We start from the raw sequence: 25,295 nt of genomic DNA, 5'->3' as shown, positions 1-25,295 counted from the left end.
TAAATGGGGGGGGGGGGGGGAGAGTAACTGAAGCTGTCTGCTGCATTGACTTGCCCTGGGAAGTTCAAACCTAGACTCCATCAGCTTATGTGCTCCAAGAGAAGCAATTGCCAGTAGATTGTGGAGAAAAAGATGATCTGTAAGACAACCTCAATATTTAGATATTTAGCATTTTATAGGACACACTTGGAAATGTCAGGCCGTTTGTAACTGAGTGATGATCCTTTAGGGTGGTTTGGATCATTGTATATATTTCATGGCTGTTTGGCATTTGTCCTCTCTGACTGAAGAACTGAATCTATGCAAGACCTGAACATGTTATTCCTCCATTATTTTTTTTAACCAGCATGGCCAAGGATTCAATCACCATGCAGTAGCAGACTTCTCAGTATTTTTGATACCTCAGTGCTGAACAAACATTATCCAGTTATTGGTTCTTCCCTCATCACAAAACCATCATAATTGGCATCTATAGGAGCCGCTCATCTGCCTGTTTGCATCCATCTCATCTTATAATCAAGCTTGTAAACTATTTGGGGTAGGGATTATTGTTTGTTCTGTTGTTCAGCACCTAGCACAACAGGGTCCTAAGCCCATGACTAGGACTCCTAGGCACTATGGTAATAAATAGAAAGGCCAAAGAGTAGACAGACAATCTTTAACCCTAAATGAAGTCCAGGTCAGAGGCACACAGCAAAGCAGCATTGAGAAGCTTGTAGTGATACTTTATCCTTTCTAGGGATGAATAGACAACTATAGACTCCATGATGGCACATTTTAAGAGCACTCCATTAAAAAAAAATGTAGCTGGAGTCCTTTCACTTCCACAGTTTATGGCTAGAAGACCCATTTTTTTCCCTTTCATTCTTTTCCCTGCTCCACCTTACCTTACCCTGTCCATTTTATTATGTTCTCCCCAATTCATCTAGTCAGATTTCCTTACACAACATATGACCAGGAAGAGAGAGCATTTATTTCTTCATGAGTCATTTCATGACAGATCCTCCATTAAGCTTTTCATGGAGATGTGTGTTAAAATGTTCCTGGTACATTCAGCAGCAGTTAAAACTGTCTGCAAGGACAGTAAACCTTTCTTCAAGTATGTATGTTCTGATGCATTTTGACTTTCAAGGCATGGAGTCTAAGTCTGTTAACGTTCCATGAATAGCTTCTCATTTTTCTACCTGTACACTTTCTGCTAATTCCATTTATTTCTTATTTCCACCACTAAACAATGCTATATTTAGCATCCCAGGCAGCATGTTGTTTCTTATTTGTTTAAGCAAAAGAGGGTTTTTTTTATTAAGCTTAAAAAAATAAATGTATATGTCAACACAGGATAGAACAGAAGCCATAATAATGTACAACAGGATAAACCACACTAATCACAGTCCAATTAACATTGGGAACAAAGTTTTCTATATTTGAGTTTTGAAATATTACACAAGTGGACAGGTGATACATAGCCTCCGGGCTCAATTCAGCAACAAACAACAATGTAAATTACAAATTCTGTGGAAAAGAAGATGGAGGTACACTGGTAAAGCAGCATAATTCAGTGATTTGGATTCAGCAAACCTGTAAAATAAGTAATTTACATGTCTAGGTCAACTTGCAGACCTCCTAACAAATACTCTCTTCAAAGAGGAAGGGGATATTGAACAACACAGGGAACATGGACACCAAACCTTGCAAATTCCAAGAAGCTGCACTCCACAGACGCCTCTTCTCTATAGGACTCCTTCCTACCAGGCAGCATAGCTTCCCTCAGGGAACCATTGGCCATCTCAGCCATAGGTATGCTATACCTTGCCCCCTGAGGCACAGGAGTCAGCACTGTTCCTATGATAAAGATCAACTCTTGCTAGTTTTGCAGAGTCTGTTTCTGCTGTTTTCAAATGAAGCTATTACACAGAACAGCTGGTCCCAAATCCCTCTCTCCCTAGAGGTAACATTACCCTCTGATTTTGAATTAAATTTCCAAAGGACCACACATTCTAAAATTAAACTAAAAGAGACACTTTTCAGAAGCCCATGGAGCAGCCAAACAGTACAGAGGGGCTTAGTTTCTGTGGGACTGAGTTTGTTTTAGCAGTTCAGTTGGGCAAAAGAGACTCTCAAAACTCTAAGTTTGATTTAACTACAGTTAGCGTGAAGCATCACAGCTTCGGGATGTTCTCTCATGACAGAAGCAGCTCTGTGCACCATCAGTAGTCTACAAACCAGAGTTTGAGAAACACTTGGCTGTACAATCAGTAACCACCCACTTAAAGGTTTCATATACATATGTTCCTAATCAAACATAGACCACTCCCTATTGTCTATGATAAAATAGTTAACCAGCATAATATTAGTTGGCTAATGAATCATGAAAATTAATCTAAAATTCTCTCAGAAGCTTTTTTCTTCTTTACTGCTGCACAGCAAAAACATTGATCTTTCTAACTCAGAATTGAATCCGTTAAGCCACAGGCATAAATATTTTAGAGTCTTCTATACATACATTTTCTTCCTTTTTTTTACTTTTATGGTAAACAAAAACATAGTATTAATTTTACTTGCAATATATGAAACTTCCACGGAATCACAACTTTTTCAGGCAATTTGCCAACATTTAGTACATTCATTTAAAAGATAATGGTCCAGGTCAGATTGCATCATTTCCATTTCCTTTCAGTCACCTCAGCTCTGTCAAAATCTGATCCAAATAAAATAATTTAATAAAAACAAAGTACCAGAACAATACTGAGTAACTGTTTCCCAGAGGTTCAGAGATTAAGGAAAAGACTTAAATAGCATATCTTGTTTCTCTGGCCTACAAAAGACAGATGTACAATTTCTGCTAAATTCTGGAACCCCTGATGAATAACGCATAATATTCAAAGTGATTCTAACAACATGAGCAGTGTGCAGCATTTGCTGCAATACATCAATAATGTATTTTCGCCTATTGTGGATTTCACAGATATATGTCCCAGACTGGTATAATGCAAACTTAATGTTGCAACCCATTTCCTGGGCCACATCAGACCCCTCCACTAACAGATCTTGTCATTTTCATAGACAGCATGAGCTGTCCTGTTCTCTCCTCTCCAGACCCTGTGGAGAACCTCTGCATGGACAAGGTCATCCCATAGGAGGTTGGTTGGTGGATGGAGATAGCAATGCCCATAGTTCTCCCACCAACCCTGGGTGAAGACCACCAGAAGATTAATGCAGCTGTACCCCCTTGAGGGAAATGAATTCCAGGTACAGCAAAGGCCAAGGAAACCCTGGCAATACAGCTCCAACTGGAGAAGGCACAAGGTCCTGAAGCAAGTACAAAAGCACAAGACCTTGGCAGCTGGTACCCCAAATTCTGTGAGTTCTACAGCTGAATCCTGTCCCCATCCCACACTCACTGCTCATCAATCTGTTTTCCTATCCATCCTTATCCTCTATAAGGAATTTTTCTGGTCAATGGAGATAAGGGACACACTCTAATTCTCTCTCTCTCTTCCTCATTAAAAACTTCAAAGAAATTTAAGTTCACAGAGAAGCCAAATCTTTCAGGAATAATTGTGTGAAACCACCACACTGCATTTCAGCACCTGTATAAGGGTGGGGAAATGCAGTAGGGATACATGGTTTAAAACAATATGTGCCTCAGTTAAATTTTTCTTTTCATTTATAACTTTTAGACAGCAGAAAATCCATGCAAATCCTGATGTTTGTTAAATAATGGATTTTTATATTTTATATAGCATATTAACAAAAATTCAACATTCATGATAGATTCTAAAGCCACCCAGTTCTCCCCTATTATTTTGTGCTTTTATGAGCTATAATTTAAAGAACTGTCGCCTGTTATCAAGATGTCGCTCAGCTGAGAGCAAACGCATAGGGAAGGGAGACAGAGGAGGGTAACAAGCATCATCCCTTCAAGGAAGATTCCTGACTGCAAAAGACAATACACACGATTGCAAGCTAATCTATAAGAGTAAGGGCTGAAAAAAACCTTATATTCCTGCAATAATACTGATGTAAAAAGTTAATATTGTAGTGAAGATTATTTCTATTTAGCAAAGAGAACTGCATTTCCACCAAGTCAGATTAGAAAGACCAAAATCAACAGTAATGAAACCAGCCACAGAGTTACTGCTAAAATATGTTTCCATCTAGCATGCAGTTTTACAGCTGGAGCACCAAAATGCTTTTTCAGCACTGTTTCTCCTACTCCTCATTATTACATATCTATGATTCACTGTATTTAAAAAAGGATTTGTTTAAAAATAAAGTTGACATCTCAATTTTGGTAATTTCTTTTTTAAAAACCTTACTAGCACAAAGTTTCTTTTAGTCTATTAAAAATAGGATTACAAAATAATCCAGAACTGACTTATTTCTACCATATTCGGTATAAGGGCTAACTAGCAACCAGTCGAAAAATTTGGTTTCGTAAGTAAGTGCACAGTTGGTTCATTAAATCTCTGTTCTGTCCTTCAACCCAGTGCATCTCTGCTAATGCATCATCCCCTTCTTTCTTCACATTTATTAAACACTTAAAAAGAAAATGTCCACTAGTTTCTTTGGGACTTTGTCCTTTCTCCATTGTCAGACTGCCAACATCCTCTGAAGCATCAGGCTCCTCCTTTGCATCACTGTAGTCGTCACCAACTAATGTTTCTGCTTGCTTTGCTTCTATGTCCTCCTCTTCCATGAGTTCTTCACGGTTTTCTTCTTTGGCAGGGAAATCTTCCGTTAGCCTGTCATTCTTGGCTGAGCTGACATCCTCATCAAGCATCGCTGACCCCATTTCAGAGTTTTCACTCATGTTTTGTTCACACTCTGGGTTGGTTTGTGTGTCTTTCTGGCTGTTCTTCTCCTCTTCCATTGCTTGCAGAATATCTTCAGAAGCCCGAGGAAGTTCTCGTAGTTGCCTTACTCTTTCTCGTTTCTTTCTTCTCAAATGAACCCAAGAATTTTCGATGGCTGTTAAAAACAGGCTAACTTCATCTTTTCCACAGGGAACATACTTATGCTGAACCTATTGTAGAGAACAGCAGAACTTCATAATCACTCTACTTTAAAAAAATGTTCACATTTATGCCTGAAAGCAGCAGCTTGTTCTAAAATGTAACGCTTAATACTGTACCTTCAGATCAGTTAGTATTTTTTCTATCCACTTTGTAACCACTGCTATGCCTTCCACAGCATCCCAGCCCATAGCTGAAGCCTTGATAGATAACTCTTTGATTGTGGATGCCAACACTATAAATGTAATTGGCTTTCGGGGCTTTTCTAACTTTCTTCTTTTAGAGGGAGGTGACTGAAAAAAGCAACAAAACAACTGAATTACATACAAATATCAGAAATGTGCAATACTAATGGGATGGCTTTAACACAAAGAGAATCTGCATCATACCAATGTCAGTACAGTAGAACCGTTTATCCAACCCTCCCTCAACTGGCTCTCCGCATTGACTTTGAACCACCAAAACTCCAGGGCCAAAAGCAAGCAATCTCTTCCATGATCACTAGATGGCACTGCAGCATCACATTTTCCCATTCCCGTTTATCCAGAGTTTTGATTATCTGATCTGGCCCTGGTCCCAATTAGACCACATAAGCAGTGTTCTACTGTAATACCATGTACATTCACTGTCATGGCCTGTGACTCACGTAAGCCCTCAAGAGGGTTTTAAGTAGAACTTAAGAGGTGCATATGCTTTGTACTGGCCTGCCGCACAGGGATGAAAGAATCAATAGCTCTTTCCTTCAGCTGCCATCTCTCAACAGATTACTAAAAGTGTGGCTGTTGGTACTACACATGAAGCCCTAATATTTTGATTCTGATCACGTACAGGTGTATCACTGCATCTCTCTTATAAAATTAGTTACTGAAAACACCTGATTTTACAAAGTACATACATGTGGCTCTAAAAAGGGGAAGCAGGGTTTGATTTACTATAGATCATTAACAAGCTTCAGTTCAACTTACAGAAGTGAGTGTAAGGATCTGGACATTTTCCAGTGTTCAAAAGGGAGCAATTTTTTACTGCTAAATCCTTATTTAGGCAGTGAAATGGAAGTGGTCTGATTTTCAAGAACCTGCAGCTCACATTGAAGCTCATCAAAGAGGCCTTGCTGGCCTGATTTATAGGCTTGGCAGAACGAACACGAACACGAACACACACTTAACAGAGAATGTTAATGTTTAGTTTTAAGCTTTTTAAAATTTTTTATCCAGTTACCTTTTCAAAGGTGTCAGAAAGTATGGGTGGGGTCAGATAATTATTTAATGAAAATAGATGTTGAGAATCAAAATGTTGAAGCTTTATGACCGTTAAAACACAAATTGTCACCAATGTGATTGACTGACAATATCCTGTAATATTCTGAAGAAACTTTATGGAATTAAGTTAAACTTTACTGAATTAGGATTAATACCTTTGAGGTACATTGTATTAAAATGCAGTCGTGTATGTATTACTGTGGCAATGTATATATTTCCAAGGGAAGGGTTAACAGAAGAACAGTAGGGGGTAACTAAGCAAATTCACTCAGGTTGTAATATTCCAAAGAAGCCACCCCCTGGAGAGGTGCACATGTACCAGTTCAAACTGGATTCTCCAAATCCAGACAAAGAAAGAGTTTCTGGATAAATAGCCTGGTTTTAAACTGGCTCCTGGCCTTCTTCCTGATCCAGCAAACAGACAGGACCCCTGGTCCACAGAGGGCTCCAATTTTTAGGGTAGGGTTGGAAGGACTGGGCTTACTGAGGCTTCATAATACTGGGGGCTTGTTCTGAGCTGAAGCAGAGATGAACTTATAACCACATGGAATCCCCCTTGGGTGGGGGGTTTGAAGGACTGCTCCTGTCAGAATCCATGTTAGGGTTGGAGTTAACTCTGGCAAGTTTATTAGATGTGTGTAGGTCTTTATCTTGTTTTTAATACGTTTTTTCTGTAATGCTTTTTACCTGAAGTATCAAGTAGGTTTGCATAGAATGTGCTGTGTGGTACCTTATAATTGCACCTGTTAGCCACCTCTAAAGAGAAAGCAAGCAGGATCTGCTCGGGCAGCCTGTCTCTGCTGGGGATAACAAAGTGTAGGCAGGGAACAGTGCAGCCTGGAAATACCCATCAGAAGGAAGAGGGGTGCATTTCTCCACTCAGGAGAGGCAACTGCTGGGCAGCTGATGGCCTGAGTGTGGGTGCCATTGCTGGACCATAGAGGGGGAATACAGGAGCAGTCGCCCTGAACAGTGATAAACATCACATCAAAGTATACAAAATAAATATCATTTCAAGCAGTATTTTTCTTACTTTGCCTATCTGTAAATTTCGATCATCAAAATATTTTGTCAGTTTGTGTATGGTTAAATGGATGTTTATCAACATTTACTGATAAAAATGTAAGCCTATTTATAGGTACGTCTGGGTTTGATACAAACAGCAAGTGACTTTTGACGGATGGACCGGGGAGCACTACAAGGCTTTAACTAACTATGGAGCAGGTTTGTGCTGCCATGAAGGAAATATAGCTCAGACAACCATTTTACACATCCTATACTCTAGGCTGCAGGAGAATAGCTGTGTTGTAGAGGATATAACTGTTAAACTCACTCCCAAATAAAGTAATGACCATGAAAAACAAACCAAAACACTGGCACTTACAGGCACACTGACATCATCATAGAAACTCCATGCCAGTGCCCACCTCATGGTACGGCCTTGACAGAATTCAGTGTGGGTAACTTTAGGAACCTACATGAAAGAGAAACTTGGTCAGGCAGCCATTAACTTTCATCTCAAGTTAATTAAGTGTCATTCTGTTTTACACATATTACTGTAACTTCAGATCAGTTCCAAATTAAGGTTTTGAACCAACAATGTCAAAGTGAAATAGTGGCCATTTATCACACCAAAGAGCTTTACCAACAATAGAATAGGAAACCTAAATCCTCAAGAATTAAACTCACTTTAGGAACCATGGTGTAACAGAATACGAACAGGATAGGCTAGGAGCTCCCACGTTCTAATTCCAGCTCTGCCTCTGCCTTACTGGATGGCCTTGGGCAAATCACCTTCCTCCACTTCTGCAAAATGGGGATACTGCAATATCCATCTGAGGTAGCTATGGTAGTGCCCTCTTCCACTCTCCACCACACAAGGCAGGAGACCCTACCACCATCACCTCCCCTGTAGGTGGCCTATGAAAGACACCAGGTTTCCCTGGTGAAGCAGAAGGAATATCTCATCTACACACATATACCCTGACATTTAAGGAGATCCGTGGGACAACCCTCTGGTACTTGTTTCGTGCCCTCGGGCTGAGTGTTTGGTAAGGGGAGGCAATAACTCTGGCTTGAGAGATTCAGTGAAATAGCTGGGGGACAGAGAGTGAGAGCGCAAGCTCATGGAGATGGATGATACGGGTAAGTTTTTCTACCAAAAGTATTAAGAACACAGAGGGTGGATCAAGCTTATTTATGAAGAGTGAATTTAAACATGGGGTTAAATACAAACAAATTAACAATAAGAGACCGAAAAATACCCTCTTCCTTCTCTTTTGTCAATTTAGATAACACGCTCTTCAGAGCAGTGGCCTTATTTTTATTTGCATTCCAGTAACACCTAGAGGCCAACAAGGCCAGGGCCCTATTGTGCTACGGTGCTGTAAGCAGAGATGGCAAGTGACAGTGTCTGTCCCAAAAACCTAACAAATCTAAAGAGGCAAGACGTAACAGATGGATGAGACAAGTGAGCAAGGGTGGAATGAAGGGGGCAAGGTAACAAAAAAAAGATATGCACAATACTTAGCCAATCAAAAGCAGTGATTATTTGCCACCTGTCCAGCCATTATCTGGTTGTATTTTCTGGGTTTTGGTGTCTGACATCACTGAGTGAGGCGGGCATGAACCTTACTGTATGGTCAGGTTGGTACGGCAGAGCTAGCTGTGAAGTGCTTTGAGAGTACAGACTAGACGTTTTTGGGTCTGATACAGTGGAAGAGGGAAGCCAGAGGAGGGACTAAACACAGGGTGAAAAAGCAATGAACCAACATGATCTTAGTAGCAGTAACCTGGATGGATTTGAGGGAAGTGAGGCTGCAGGCATCAAGGTGAAAGGAAAAGGAGATTGCAGTAGTCAAGGCAGGAGAAGATTACAGTATGGACAAGAATTTTGGCAGTGTGGGTACAAAGGAGAAGTCAGGCTTGGAGATGTGCAGAAAAACACATCATGATTTAGACACAGCCTGGAATTGTGGGTCAAAATAGGGCTGACTCAAAGATGAAGCCAAGATTACAAGCCTGAACAACAGAGACGATGGTCATGCTGTCTACAGTGACACAAAAGCAGAGAGAGGGGAGGGTTTTGAGGGAAGACCAGGAATTCCTTTTGATTATGTTAATCTTCAGTTGATGGCTGGACAACCACAAGGAGATGTTAGAAAGACAGGTTGAGATTTCAGTATGAAAGGAGCAAGAGAGATTTGCCAGTCATCATCAATATGGTATTCAAAGCCATGTTTGTGTAAGAGATTATTCAGAGAAAAAGGTAAAAAAGGAGAAGTGGAGGGAGACCAGGACAGAGCTCAGACATGGTAGGATTGTGAGAAGAGTAAGATCAGCAGTGTCAGAGGCAGCCAACAGGTCAAGGATGTGAGGATAGAGTACAGGCCCTGAAATTTGACCAGCAAGAAGTCATTAGAGACCTCAGAAATGGGGAGAGCCATTTCTGTGAAATGTAGAGGGTGGAAGGCATGAAATTAGACAGAAATTATGGAGTTATAGGAGAGGAATTAGATAGGACTAGCTGAAGCACTTCAATTCTTCAAATCCCTTATTTTAGTGAACTGGATCTTTGCAATCAAAAGCAGTCTTAACTGTCCATATATTTTTTTAAAAAATAATTTCCAAGTCTTTTAAAGGATTTATTAACATGTAGAAGTAGTCATGCATTCCATGATTTTCCATTTATCTCCCCCCAAACATACATTTAAATAAAAAATTCTATCCTGGGAGAAGATGCTGCCAGAAACATTTTTGTGGGTGTGAATTTTGCTAGCTACTCCTTGCTAGTGGCAGATAGTGCTATACATCTCTCTGTCAGCGAATATTTTACTTCTGCCTATTTCCCACATGTAGGATGATGAGAATTAGATCACCTCATGCCTGTGTGTTAAGTGGAGGTCACTCTGCCACTGAATAACTAGAGCTGTACTCAGACTCTGCTGCTTCTAAGAGGACCCACTGAGACAAGGCTGTGCGTAGAAGAAGTAAGAAGCCTGGTCCCTCAGACCCAAGGAGCCAATTAAGTGTTCTGTTAGTCCATAGATCATCAAGTAATTTACTAATAAGGACTCTTGATACACGTACTGTCATCATACTGAATTAATAAGAATCAATATATTTGTAGCATACAAATTAACTGAGGAAAAACAGCGATTGTATGATTTACTTCTGATGTCAATGGCACTACTTAAGAATCTCAGCTACTTACATGGCCCTAACTACAGACATTAAAAACTGTGCTTAATTACAACCCAATTTCTTCAAATATAACAAGACTGATTTTCAATTAGTTTTAACTATATGGAAAGTTTGAATGATGATCCTGACATTTGTAAGTAAGTGGACACACAAGTTTTTTTTTTTAAAAGGCTCTGTTTAATTTAACAGATGCTCTTGTAAATTCTCAAAAATTCAGTAATCAAAAGAGCAAGTGCTGAAAACTTGAAGAGGATACAGTGCCTTCTCATATAAGATGTTGAATCCCTGTTTTAAGTTCAAAACACTGCTTAACCTCAATTTTGGAGTTGCTACCAGTGCCTCCAGAATACAAAAGCACCTTCAAAAGAACTATAATTCAGTTACTTGCAAGTAACTGTTCTTTTTAAGGAACAAAGCAGGTAACACAAATGCACAAGTATCAGGAAACAGTATATGCAACTCTTTTGGGGGGGGGGGGGAGAGAACAACTTACCCCCTGGATTCGAAGTTCCTCTTTTAATGGAGCTAAACTGCATTTTTTTCCCAGCATACAGCTATACCACCTGTGGACAACATTTTACATCAAGGTGTTTTAGAAAAAGTTCAACTAAAAATGGAAACTAACTGCAAAGACTGTTCATACAGAAGTCTGGAACTATCACAGGCAGTGAAATGCTCTTCAATTAAAAAAAGGAACAAACCCATATATGCAACATGATTTGGGAAAGTGGACAAACTAGGAGACCAAGCAAAAAAACCACTGGGAAAGAAATCCACCTGGATTTTTTCTAAATTAGATTTTGGGTAAAAAAAAATTTTTGTAAGTGTCTAAGCAACTTTGACTGTCTCATTTTCAAAAGTGACAGTGTGTTTTGAAAATGGTACTCTTTACACTACTTTGTTTCAACCTTTCAATTTTAACTTTTCAAGGAATGAAGAGGGAAGAGAACAGTAACAAAACAAGAGCTTGTGCCTGAAAAAATAGACACACTCCCTGGTAGCTCTGCTTCTGAGAAATTTAGGTATATTAATTGTGCCCATATTCAGCTCTCTAAATCCATATATCACCAGTGGGCAAACAGAAGGATGAGGGCATAGAGGATTATCCTGCCTCTGGGAGCTCATCATCTCCTTTGCATCCAGGTCTCAGAGACCCTTCCAAAGGTAAAGTCTGTGTTCATTAGCAGAATTTCCCAAAATTCCTTTACAAGCACTTCACCCCTTCTCCTCCAAATGTTTTGTGGTTGAGGCCAAATGGAATAATTTGTAAGTACATTGTTAAAATTGCATACCCAAAGAGTTTTCAATTACTGAAACGCAGAACCCTCTACATTCTTTAAGCAGCTTCTCTGAGAAATAAAAATGCTTTAAACTTAAGATGGGTACAATTATGAGATAAATAAAACTAGTCTTCATGCTGCAGTGTGAATAATCTAATAAAACCAGAATTCAATTGAAAAAAGGATTCACAGATTTTTTTTAATAAGGCCAGAAGGCACCATTTATGATCACCTAATCTGACCTCCTGCATAATAGGCCAGATAATTTCACCCATTAATTCCTGCATTAAACCCAGTAACTTCTGGCAGAACTATAGCATATCTTAAAATCAAAATTGGATAGCTTTCTCAAGACATCAAAATGCAGAAGTATCTACCACACTCCTTGGTAAATTATTCCACCGGTTCATTACCCTGTTGAGAAACACCTTTGTTTTCTCCTATTAATTGAAATGATCTTTCTTGTGGCATTCATCTCTACAAGAGGGATCAGTGAGTATAATGCCCTTGTAAATCAAGGAATCATCTCTTTCCTGACAATGCAGTACTACAAGCATCCTTATCAACTAAATTAGGACACCTTCACATCACTTGTCCCAAGCACTCTCATTCTAAAGAGGAAAGTTGGTACTGCCTGGATAGCTGTAACGCCATTAAAATTGCACCTGAATAGGTCAAATCCTCTCAGGAACATGTATTTTTTTAAATTTCTTTAAACCTAGCTCCTGTTGGCCTGAGCTACTTTTGAATCTTACCAGTGGAAGTGTTATCAGCTTTCCAGTAAGGGTACATTCTACAAGATTTATTCCCACATCTTGGACAGAAAGAAACACAGCATCTTCTGAAGAGGTCTGCAAACTGAGCAACTCTCCATTCTTTTTCAAAGTACTACAAAATGAATATGTTTTAATATAGCCAAACACTAGGAATAAAGATTATAGAGTATACTTTCAGAACTGTATCCTGGAAAGCAGGTAATCTAGAAAAAGGTATTAGCCACCTGAACACGAGTTCCCAGTGCAATATTCTGGCTAAAAAAGCTAACTCGATCCCCAGGCATGTAAATAGGGGAATATCAAACTGGAGAAGGGAGGCAATAGTACCTCTGTATACGGCTCTGGTGAAGTCATTAGAATACTATGCCCGGTTCTGCTGTCCACATTTAAAAAGGAAGTAAAACAACTGGAGTGTTCAGAGAAGAACTACAAGTATGATCTATGGTCTGGAAAAAATGCCTTACAGTGAGAAATTAAAGGAACTCCATCTATTTAGCTTGTTGAAGAGAAGGTCTGGAAGTGATGCTCATTTACCTACAAAGGGGAGATATGATACTAAAGGGTCATTAATCGAGAAGACAAAGCTGTGACACGATCCAATGGCTGGACGTTTAAAATCGGCATTATTCAACCTGGAAAAGGACATGCAAGTTTTTAATTGTGAAGGTGATAAATCATTGGAACAGACTACCATGGGATGTGAAATCCTTCTTCCTAGGGAGTCCTGAAATCAAGACCAGGTATCTTTTTAAAAGATGTTCTATTTCAACTGCAAGTTGCTGGACTAGAAGCAGGAATCACTGAGTAAAGTTCTTTGGCCTGTTTTATGCAGGAGGTCAGACCAGATGGTCATAATGGTCCATTCTGCTCATAAAATCTATGAATCTGAAGAGGAGAGCAGCTGTCATCTGCTCCATTTTATATAAAAATTGTTCTTTGGACATTAGACAGGTTACTAATGTGTCTCAAATGAGATAGTGCAATGGCTCTCAACCAGGGGTACATATACTACTGGGGGTATATAGAGGTCTTCCAGGGGGTACATCAACTCATTTAGGTATTTGCCTAATTTTCAACAGGCTACATAAAAAGTATTAGCGAAGTCAGTGCAAACTAAAATTTCATACAGACAATGACTTGTTTATACTGCTCCATATACTATACACTGAAATGTAAGTACAATATTTATATTCCAATTGATTTATTTTATTACATGATAAAAATGAGAAAGTAAGCAATTTTTCAGTAACAGTGTGCTGTGATACTTTTGTATTTTTATGTCTGATTTTGTAAGCAGGTGGTTTTTAAGTCAGGTGAAACCTGGGGGTGCACAAGACAAAGACTCCTGAAAGCTTCCTTGACGTATTGCTATTAAAAAAAGAAAGATGATTGTGTCACATAAAATGGATTTTCATCCAAAACAAGAAGGTCCCAGTTAAAGTCCCTCCCCTGTGATTCCCACAGCAGGGTTGAGGGGAGGAGGGTAGTTTCCTTAACAACTCCAGTCCTTACCGCAATCTCTTTTTAAGCTGCAGACTATCATGGATGATTCTTTTGACAAATTCTAGTTCTCCCCCTTCAGCCATGATCTCTGTGATCCCCCCAGTGTTCACAGAGCTGGGAGGGGGGCGTCGAGGATTTCGAGAATTTACTCCCTGGATAGGAAAGAAAGTGTGTGAGGTTTAAACCATTAATGAACAATTTCCTTCCTTATACATTGCTGTCTCCAATTACATTCTGCCAGGTGGTAATGCTATCACACTGCACCCCTTCCTCATATGGGGAAACACTAACAACATATTTTTAAACTTAACAATGTAACAGTTATTACTCCCTGTCTCTATCCATCTATTGTACCTGGTTTTATATTTAGATTATAAGCTTTTTTGGGCAGAGAATCTTTTTGTTCTGTTTTTGTAGGGAACTTAGCACTATGGGGTCCATGATTTGAGCTCCTAGGTGGTATGGTAATACAGATAATCGAGCAAAATCTATAGTCTCAGCTACAGAAAAAAAGTTACTCTCATATAGCATCAATATATTGCTAAATTTAAACATCTGATTCCAAAGCACCTTAGCACATGGTCACATCAGAAAATTACAACCCAATGTTTAAATGTAAAGTTATTTAGCTAACTCCACTTCTTCCCCTGTATTTCTAAAAGCTAAAGTTGTCACTATGGAGGTTAAGATTCTAAGTTTCTTACTGTGGTTAGAGGCAGACTAGTACCACAATGGCGGAGCCAAGTGCTATGACATTACTAGCATCACTGTGGCCCATTAGCCCCTCTATTTGTTCTACCACAACAGAACATGCACTAACACTAGGTCCATGGTGACTGCCTATTCTGTGTTAAATCTACTGGAGAGAGAACAATTTGAGTACAACTAATGGAAGAATGCCATAGGTCAATCCCTACTTCAGAATTAAAAAAAAAAAAAAAAAAAAACACATTTAAGTTAATCTTTTATGGATTGCTGACTTGGGTGGGTTTTGCAATGTTGCTTTTTTTTTTTTTTTTTAAATAATCAAAAGCGATACATATATGAAATGACAGCTTAAAAAGCCCAGAGACAAGGTTTTTCACTGTAAGCCTTTAATCTCTTGAGGTATCATTACTCTCCCACCAGCTAAAAAGAGCCGAAACGAGTCAGTACAAAATTCAATTTATATAAACCAATATACTGTACCTTGGCTTCCAACTGGTTGGCAAAAAAGGGAGGGTTGCACATGCAAAAGTCATAAATGATCTCAGATTCCTCTTTTAATGCATCCATTAGAAGGGTCTTCTGTGGTACTTTAACAACTAGCAAAAAAGGAGGATGTTTCATTGATAACGAACTAAAATTAACTCTAGTGTTATCAAAGTATTTTTAACACTTCCTTTACAATATAATTAACATATTGTACAATATACCAAACAGCAAACAAACATTTTAGCTTCATCGAACAAATGAAAAAGCATATAACCAGCTTTTTTTTATAACTGCTATCAGAGAACTGGAAGAATTACTTTCAGAGCGATAGCAGCGGCTCCATAGTTATGGTTGCAATTGAGTTTTCATTATAAATCTGATTTTGGCCCCTCAAATTGCCATGTCTCAAAACTGATAGTCTAGGACTGAAGCAGAGAGAATTTTTCTATGAAATTTGAAGTGAATTGTATGTGAAGTTCCAGAATTATTACACCCTAAAAATAGGTCCTCACAGTTCAACACTTTTAACTTTCTACCATTTTATTTTTTAAAAAGGGAAGGAAGGATAGAGACAATACCTAGTTTGCCAGATTCCTCTATGTGAGGTGTAGTGCACAGGACCAAACTTTAGTTAAAGTCTAATAAGATTAATTAACTTTTGAATCTGAAATACTTAAGCGTGAAACAAGGAAGCTCTGCTATTGTAGGCATGTGTGGGGGTCAGGAGGAGGGGGCCAGAGATCAATGTCCACCCTCCCAACATAAGCATTATGCGCACTGGGGCACAAGGCGTAGAAGAGTCACAGGAGGCCACACACAATCCCACTCACATCTTAATAGCTTTGTTAGCCCCACTCCATATTTTTGCTTACACTCTGACAAGCCTAAAAACCAGGAGTGTGGGGCTGAGTGAACCCCCAAGGACCTTTTTATGCAGGTTTGTGGGCTTTGATGGGTGTCCTAAGGCTGATAGGAAGAGAAGTCATGAGCCTTCAAACATTCATGAGGAGCTTTATCAGCCTCATAAGGCTTACATAGTAGAGGCGGAATCTAACGTTTGAGAAGCTGTGGAGGGAAGAAAAGGGATAGAGTCTCCACTTCCTGCAACCCTCTCCAGGAGGATCAAGGTAGAGGAGGGATCTCCCATTTCCATCCTACCAGCTGTATTTCCTCCTCACTCCCCCACTTCTTGCAGATCTCAGGGAGGAAAGGCCCAATCCAGAAGACATTAAAAGATCAATATGAGGAGAAAACCACACTCCTACCTGTGGTGCATGAAGCCCTGATCCTGAGGACCTACAAAGATTAACTTATTAAAAGATAAACTTATTAAACTTATTGAAAAATAAACTTATTAAACTTTCTCTTGTGGGTAGGGGTATAGATCCCGAGAGAACGCAAAGTAGTCCCAGAGTCCTTTAGTGTGTGCAGAGAGTTGTCTGTGTTGTCAGCAAACAGCTTAGTACCATCAAAAGGGAGGTCTTCAACTATATTTTGACCTCCTTTGGAAATCCTGAGAGCTGAAGAAGCCAGGAAGCCTCCTCATAACTACCAGTGCAGAAATCAAACAGGCAGCAGTGTCAGCAGCATCGAGAGAGGACTGCAGAGATGTTCTGGTGAGCAGCTGACATTCTGCCATTATTGCCTGGAGTTGCCCTTTATTTTCTGCTGGTTGATGCTTAATAAATGAGTTCAGCTTGACATGATTTGTATGATTCTATTTAGCAATTAAATCATGGTAGTTGGCTATTCTGAATTGTAAAGTAGCTGATGAATATGATTTTCTACCAAACAGGTTGAGGAGCTTAGGATCCTTGTCACTGGGCGTGGATTTACTATGGTGCTGCCTCCCATGTTCATTAACCGCATTGACCACCAAAGAGAATAAAAATTCTGAGTCCTGACATGGAACACAATATCTCTCTCTTGAATGTAGGCAGAATTGTGGCCATAGTGTGCCAGATAGCAAAGTCCTTCTGGGCCCTAGAAAAGTAACAGGCAAGACAAAGCGTACAGATGAAGCTGTATGAAAGATGTCAAGCAGCTTATAATGTAATTCTGTGACCTCAAGAGGAATCTGCAAAGAATCTGCAATTCTCTTGACAAGGTCCTGAAACTGCTTGAAATCATCCACCAGGGATGGAGAAGTTGGCATAACAGCTTCATGAAGAGATGCTGGCTGATGGAGAGATGTTTTCATTAGCCCTAGCTTCCTGTTCCTCAGAGGTTTCTTCCTGAGGTTCCAGTCTTCCAGAGAGAGAGGTTGATGAAGACTGTCTGTCAGGATCACAACAAGGGCAGATGGGACTAAGGGTCAGAGCAGGGTAAACCTGAGGCTGGGAGTAGTGGAGGAGTTTGTAGTCAGGTTCCAGGCCGGGGTTGATATCAAAAGTCAGAGTCCAAGTCTGGTTTCAGGATCCAGCTCAGAAGGTGAAGTCCAAGTCAAGCCAAGGTCAAAGCCAGGAGTTCAGAAGCAGGGAGCTGAAATGGTCATGGTAGCTACAGAAGATGTGATGTTGCCCGGACGCTTCCTGGAACACCTCTTTGGTTTATATAGGGTGGGGAGCCAATTAGGAGCCATGAGGCTGCTGCCTATCAGACCCCTTGAGGTGGAACTTCCCATGTTCTTTGTCCACAGCAGATCACGGGGTCATGAAGCGCAAGCTGGTTACAGCTGCTGCTGGGTGGCAACATGGCGATGCCAGCAGCCTGGCAGCTTTACAGGCCCAGGTTCTAGACCTGTGGGGTTGTACACTATCTTTGTAACAGGTGGTGCTTGAGGCCCTAATAAATTGCTGGTGATAGGCCACTCCAAGGTCCCAGTATAGCCAAGGCGGTGGTGCATAAGGTATGGTTCACAAACTATACCAATCTCAGAGACCTGTGGAAAAGACCTTGCAAGGTGACACTGAGTCAGCGAGGATTAAGCAACCAGCAGGCTGAATGACCCAAAAGCCACCCTTAACGACACATTAGAAGAGTATTGAAATTGTAAACAGAACCATTCCTTTTAGGTAGCTAGCAAAGCTATGTTAAATAGACTAGAGTCCTTGAAACGTAAGCCTGTATTGTTAGAGAATTAAGAGTAGATACTAGTTGTATTTGTCTGTGTTTACTTATGTCTTTTTTGAAGTTTTAACGATGTGATCTAATTAGCTTATAGATGCTAAATTTCTGTTCCTGTCTATCATGTTTCATTACTGCATTCTACAGAGTCAGAGATCGAAAGGGGATATTACCATTTAGTTGGGACTTGTAGTGCCAAGACCAATTAAGACAATATTATCTTCATTTCTCTTTTAAGTTTGTAGTAAACCACCTGTGAACTGCTTTATGGTTAACTGCCTTAGGCTAATGAATGCACCTAAGTTACCAGTGTATGCCTAGGAAACACATTAGCTTCAAAGCAATGATGTACTTTACCTATTCTTCATTCAAGGAAAGCCTCCTGTAATCATTTGCTGTGAAGAGGCTTATCCACTGAACTATGGCTATAAAGGAAGTTTCGGACCTGATTCTTGCTATCTCGATCTGCTTAAACTTTGTCAGGGAAAGTCTAAATCACAAAACTGAGTTCTCCAGGTTACTCTGGATCCACCCTGAAAAGTCTCATGGAAGAATTTAAACAAACTCTGTACATAGACTGCATATTGGACTATAACCTTTCAATTTGATCCAGAAGGATTTTACAAATCAGCAGCTTCACTGTATACAGACTAACATGGCTACCCCTTTGTAACATCTCTGCTATGAAACTGACCTAAGAACTTTATTCGCATCTGTATGTATAGTGACCTTTAACCATAGCAACTCTCTTTTCTTTATTAATAAATCCTAAATTTATTAGGATTGGCTGTAAGCATGTATTTGGGTGAGATCTGAAATATTCATTGACCTGGTGGGTAAGGTATCTGATTTCTTGGGACTGCTAGAATTTTATATACGGTGAATAAGATTTTTTAGTAACTCTCACTATATTAGATTTGGCTGTCTGGGTGGAAGCCAGAGGCTGGATTGCTTAAAGGGCTTCTTGATAACCAGTGAGATATTACAGGAGCTGTTTGGTTACTGGCTTGGTGAAATCTAATTACAGAATAAACCACCAGTTTTGCGGCTTGTCCGCCCTATTCTTTGCAGTCTGACCTGGCTGAACATTCTCAGTATGCCCCCTCCAGGGAACACAGTCACACACCCATATTCAGGAGACGGAAGAAAGATCTTCATCAGAATCCTCCTCTTCAAAATCATTCTATAGCAGTGGAGCACTGGAAGAAACATGAGATGAATCTGTCAGTACCAGGCAAACATCCAGAGTCCTGGAAGTCCTCGGTAGCGGGAGTATATCTGAGCTGAGCAATGGTGTGTCAGGCATCTCAGATGCAGCAAGGTCTCAGGGAAAGCGAAACTCATGCAGTACCAGGAGTGTTATCGGTACCAGGTCCACGGTCTACACCCACGGTACCTGAGGAATCAGAAGCCAGAGGAACTAGGGTACCGGGCTGGAGAGCAGAGGGAGCTCAAAGTGACTGGAGTCATCAGACACAGGGACCTCTGAGGTAGATTCCCTACCTGGAGAACTCTAGGGATGATCTTTGGGAATCTTATGAGAATAATCTTGGGTCTTCCTCTTAGATACCCTTAAGAACTGTATTTCAGAGGCAGCAGACTTACTCAAAGACCAGAGTACAAAGAGGTCCCCTGACCAGGGTCAGAAGCCAGGTGCAGCAAGTTCTCCATCATGAGAAAAGTTTTATCTCTGTTTTTTTCTGGTTCTAGATTTTAATGCCAGACAGAATTTGCACTTTTGGAAAATATGAGATTCCCCAAGAAAATGAATGTACCAAGAGTGTCCGTCACTCACCAAGATCGCATCTTAGCATGACAGGCAACTTTTGAAACCAGAAAACCAGGCATGCCTGCCCAGTAAAGTAAAACTCCAAGGAGGGGAGACACTATCTAAAAGCTATATAATGTAAGGGTTGTTTTTTTTTTAAAAATACTACAGCTAAGACTACTAAATACTTACTACTAAGAACAACTATAACAAACTAACTACTAAAACAGCTAAGGGGACACAGTTAAGGTAAAACTCAATATGGACAACTGCTAAAACTCCATCTCACGCTCAGGCAGTTGAGAAGGAACTGAGGGTGGTTAGCCCACACAGTTCTGTATAATAGAAGGGAGCATGAAACTGAGTAACTTGCATGCACAGGCCGAACAGATATTGCCATGAGAAATCTCCAATCAAAGGCGCAGGGGGATAAGTGCACCTAGAGTGGAGCACTCATAGGGACACTACTGAAAGAAGAAATTGCTATTTACACAGGATTCCTTAAAGCATAATTACCCATCAAAACTGTAAGTAACTGGCAAAGAATTGTACTGTAGCCACATGAGCAACATCTCAATCAGGTATGAGAGGATATCCAGGTTGACAGTCACTTTCAGGGGGCATTCCTGCGTTACTGAGAGTTACCCACAGAGAGATTGGCATAGCTATGTTCCGGCTGACTAGTGCAAAAGGCAGGGGCAGAGAATTCAAGCCCAACAGTTTCACAGTGTTGGGTGGATCCCTTTCAGCCAATATCCGACAGCATGCCCCACAGATCCTATACCTTTATTCAAGGCTCCACTGAATGGCGGGCCTCCCTCTTTCTAGCCTGTGGATGACCTTGTTACTTCCCTTAGCTGATAAGCTAGGCTTTAGCCCTATCATTCATCACCTGAGGCACCCTCCCTGGCCAAATGACGTCTGATGGCGTGGTCCAAAAGCACACCATTCAGGGTATGGCCACAACTACACCAACAGCAAAGCTGTTCCCAGCACGGAAGTATGGATCTGGAGCTCCCAAGGAGTATAGGAGAACCAGCAAAGAACATGAGAAAACTAGGAAAAGATTACCATCAAAACTCAATGGTCTATGGACTTTCCCCAGAGCTGAACTGCAGAGCTGCTCACTGTAGCAAATGCAGCAAGACTGATGCAGAGACATTTTCCAGAATCTTACAAGGGGAGCAGTTCAGGTGCCAAGACGTGTCAACTATCAGGTGCCTTGAGGTGACTGTGGATATGGTTAAACCTTCAGTCATGACTGAAGACTAGAAGATTCTCTGCCAACAAAAAGGAGGAATTTGAAGCAGTACACATGGCAGTGGCTGTACAAACTGATTTAGAGATAGCAATCCACACGTAAGGGGCAGCATGGAACAGTATGAACTGTTATGTTTATATCAAATATTACATACACAAAACACTGATCAGTACCTGCAACCTTAACTTCATTTTAAAGATTTTTGTATGGGATTACCATGTAATATGCAGAAATCTGATTAGCCACATGCATCAAAAGTCTAGAACTCTCCAGGCTGGTTTAGTAATTAGAGTGAATTAGATTTTTTGTTAAGTTTTTACACCAACTGCGGCTGTCTGATTTCAATGGGGAGGGGCTAGCAATCTGTGGATACTTTTTGCTACACCAAAAGCAGGGTATCATATATTTGGCAGAACTGTAAATTCTCAATAGCCACTGAACAAATCAAAGATACATCACTGTATCTGTTGAAAACAGGAGAAGTGGAAACGTCAAAGGGGAACAAAAGCTAATTAATTATTATTACATGGTACCTTTTATAAGATCAGATAAGTTATTCTGTTCCACATTTTTCTTTGCATAATTGAAGCACATATCATCCACTTCTGTTGCTAGGAAATACCAGCCATTCAAAGTGGCTCCAAGTAATGGATATATGCAAGATGCCCCTGTACCTGCAAATAAAAAATAGGCTAAATTAGTGAAACAAGTAAAACGTCAAATCTAATTTAAGAAATAATCACACAGTGTATGATGTACACTTTTCTATGGTTACTTACAGCAATGAACTTCAATATTAAATACTAATCAACATTTTACCAGACAAGTAGATATATCCCTGTATTTTCTAATTAAAAACTAGAACATTTTCAAACATGCATTTCTTTTACAGAACATCCCTTATTCTAGGCCTAGCATGGTAACTCAGTGACTGAAGATTTTTCTTCAGCAGGTTTTTCTACAGGAGTGAATAACTAATTCATACTCTAGTGACCAAGTATATTTCTAATTATTCAGAAGACAGAGAAATTACAAAAATATTTATCTTCTGCATTTCTCAATCTCTATTAAGCCACTTTAGTGACTGTATGACTGTACCAGCCACTAGAACAGGAACGTTTTTCCCCTTTAGATTTGGTTATTTCTTAATGCTAACAGTTTTAACTAAAAAAGTCTGGTTCCCAAAATAAACTATATAAACAATAAAAGCCAGGTACATACTTAACTGATGGTTTCTGATATGGAAGAGAAAATCTTCTTAGCACATGGCACATTACAAAGTGACCCATCATTGTCCAAATTATAAGTTATGGCTCCCCTAGATTACTTGTCACTAAGAATTACTGAAAACACACAGAGACTAGTTTATGTGGCAGGAGACTTTGACTGTGCCCTCAAAGGAATGCTTAAGAGTGACCAAAACACAGGACAGAAGGGGGGGGGGGGGGGAAGAAGAATGCCTCTTACAGCTACCAAAACATCTTATAGAAATGTAATGGGTAGCTGTATTAAGAGAATGACACCAGAATGAGATTATACTTTTTCCGCTGGTAATGAAGTCCTACACTAATAATGATTTTTTTTTTAAACTGTCCACTGTGACACCTTGTGTCTGAAACCCCCCCCAAAAAAAATCCATATTCACCAATGTCATGTAATTATGATATGTTCTTTGCAAGGTACGCCTTGTTTGGTGGTATTTGACACTAAAGAAAGCAAATGAGACCCATCCACCTACCAAATACATGTAGAAATGAGAATCTAGATTCAAAAAGAGTGGATTGATCAAAAAGCAACAGTAAAATTTGTTGCTATGCAACATATAAGGAATCTGACTCACATGTGCAAAAGCAAAATCAATATAAAGAGTAAATGATAATTAAGGTTAAGATTTTGTTACGGTTATTTTTAGTAAATCAGAGACAGGTCATGGGCTTCCACAAATTTTTGTTTACTGCCCATGACCTGTCCCTGAATTTTACTAAAAATAACACAAACACAAACTGAAGAATGGACAAACCTGGTCAAACAGAAAGTTGTCTAAAACCCAGCATTGGATACATACCTATGTCAATTCCCCGTCTAAGAGCCTGTTTATCAGCATCTTGATGACCAATTAGATCTTCCACCCAATGGATATAGTTAAGCCTCAAGGGAACAGTAGGAATAAGCCTCTCCAATGGTATATCAATTGTAAGTCCAAAGTCTTCTTTCAAGAGAGTACATGTCAGAGCTCTCACAGCTTCTGGATCCTTGAAATTTAGGCTGTAAGGCATAAAATACAATTAACAGAAACAATCCTTGCACTACAGTTGGCACCAAGCACATTATTTGGTTTCATATATTACAGTAACAAGTGTCTTGTAAGCAGTAACTTATTTCCTTAGTTTGTACTTTAAAAAAATTAAATATCTATATAAGGAAACTGTTGTGGTTGCAAAGGCAAGCACTCAAAATTAGGAAATGCCAGTTCAGCTATATTCTGTCCCTAACATACATGTATTTTGATTAAGGCCATATCTATATGTACAGTGACAGGGCTGTACCGATGCAGCTGTGCTGATGCAGCATATCAGGTAAGGACACAAACTCTCCCATCAGCATAAGAAAAACCACCTCCGTGAATGGCATAAGCTATACCAGCAGGAGAAACGCTTTCCCTGACATAGCGCTGTACATACAACCACCTATGTTGGTGTAATTCATGTCGCTCAGGGAGGTGGAATATTCACATCCATGAGTGACAGAGGCGGTAGTGCTGTCATTGCCTAAAGGCCTTGTTTACACTAGCACTTATGCCAGCAAAACTCGTGTCGCTCTGGTGTATGAAAAAACCCACACCCCAGAGCAACGTAAGTGTTGCCAGCGTAAGTGCTAGTGTGGACAGTGCAATGTCGGTGGGAGACACTCTCCTGGCGACGTAAGGCAGCTACACAAGCACTCTTACAGCGACACAGTTGTGCCAATGTAGTTGTGCCACTGTATGTTGTAAGCCTAGAGTAGCCCTAGGTCTAATCACTTAGGGTTTTCACCACAGGATCCCAGGCTCCTTCAGTGCAAAGTATGGAGGGGGCTCTGGGGCTGACTCAGGGCTGTGCAGCAAAGGAGACGAAGCCCATGTCTACACCTCAGAGCACCTCATAGGCACAGCAACATCACCTCCCAGAACCATGCCAGGTATGCTCTGGTACACACGGCTCCCGGAGGGGAGGGGAGGGGCAGGGGCAGGGTGGTGTTGCCCAGCGATGTTGGCTAGACTGGGGGAGGGGTTTGCTGGCACAGCAAGCCACAGCCACGCTGGAGATGGGAATTAGCTGGGGGGGGGCCCCCGCTGGCACGGTGACACCGGCCCACGGCGATAGCGGGCGGGGGCGGGACTCGCCCGCCGTGGCACAGACCCACCCAGGCCTCCGCGCTGTGGACGCGCTGCTGTGGCAGGGAGAAACCCCCTCCCCAGCCGGCCACGCCCGCGCCCGCCCGCCCGCCGGGAGACCCGTCAGGGTTCCGGGGCCGCGGCTCCCCCAGCGCCAGGCTGGCTGGCGGTGCCCGGCGGCCTACCTGGCCCGGCCGGAGAGGCTGGTGTGCACGTGCTGGCGGAAGGCCGGATACCGGGAGGCCAGGTAGGCGAAGTCGGGCGGTTTGTCCCGGTAGCGGTTCCTCGCGTGCATGGACTTGTTCAGGGCCATGGCGGGAGGCGGGGGGGGGGGGAGGTGGGGGAAAGAGAGAAGGTGTCACGGGCTCACGGCTTATTAGCGCGCGCGCGCGACGGCGGCGACGACGGTTGCCCGCAGCCGCGCTCTTGGAACCGGCCGCGCACGCGCACGCGAGCGCGAGCGAGCGGTCACGCGAACCAGTGAGGGCGTCAGCCTGGGTTATTCCATCGCAGAGCGCGGGCGGGACTCTCTCATGACGCATGCGCCCCCCTCCCTCCTCCCACCGGGCGCAAAGGCCAACCCGCCCGTCAGCCCAT

At 41.1% G+C, this 25,295-nt stretch overlaps 1 protein-coding gene across 1 annotated transcript; it reads right to left on the bottom strand.

The window, feature by feature from the left end:
• Window positions 1-1,202: 1,202 nt before the first annotated feature.
• On the bottom strand, window positions 1,203-25,027 carry METTL16 (methyltransferase 16, RNA N6-adenosine). Its single transcript, XM_067545991.1, has 9 exons — window positions 24,884-25,027; window positions 23,391-23,590; window positions 21,859-21,999; window positions 15,225-15,340; window positions 14,046-14,188; window positions 10,971-11,040; window positions 7,659-7,748; window positions 5,135-5,308; window positions 1,203-5,026 (listed from the first exon to the last, which is right to left on the bottom strand). Exons 1-9 carry the CDS (start codon window positions 25,009-25,011, stop codon window positions 4,406-4,408), a joined length of 1,683 nt encoding a protein of 560 aa, XP_067402092.1. The 5' UTR covers window positions 25,012-25,027; the 3' UTR covers window positions 1,203-4,405.
• Between the last annotated feature and the right edge of the window lie 268 nt (window positions 25,028-25,295).

This window comes from Emydura macquarii, unplaced genomic scaffold (genome assembly GCF_026122565.2).
Source record: "Emydura macquarii macquarii isolate MOO-44397 ecotype Brisbane River unplaced genomic scaffold, CSIRO-AGI_Emac_v2 contig_1119, whole genome shotgun sequence".
Lineage (NCBI taxonomy): Eukaryota > Metazoa > Chordata > Testudines > Chelidae > Emydura > Emydura macquarii.
Note: the sequence above shows the minus strand (reverse complement) of the source record. Positions and strands in the feature narration are given on the sequence as shown.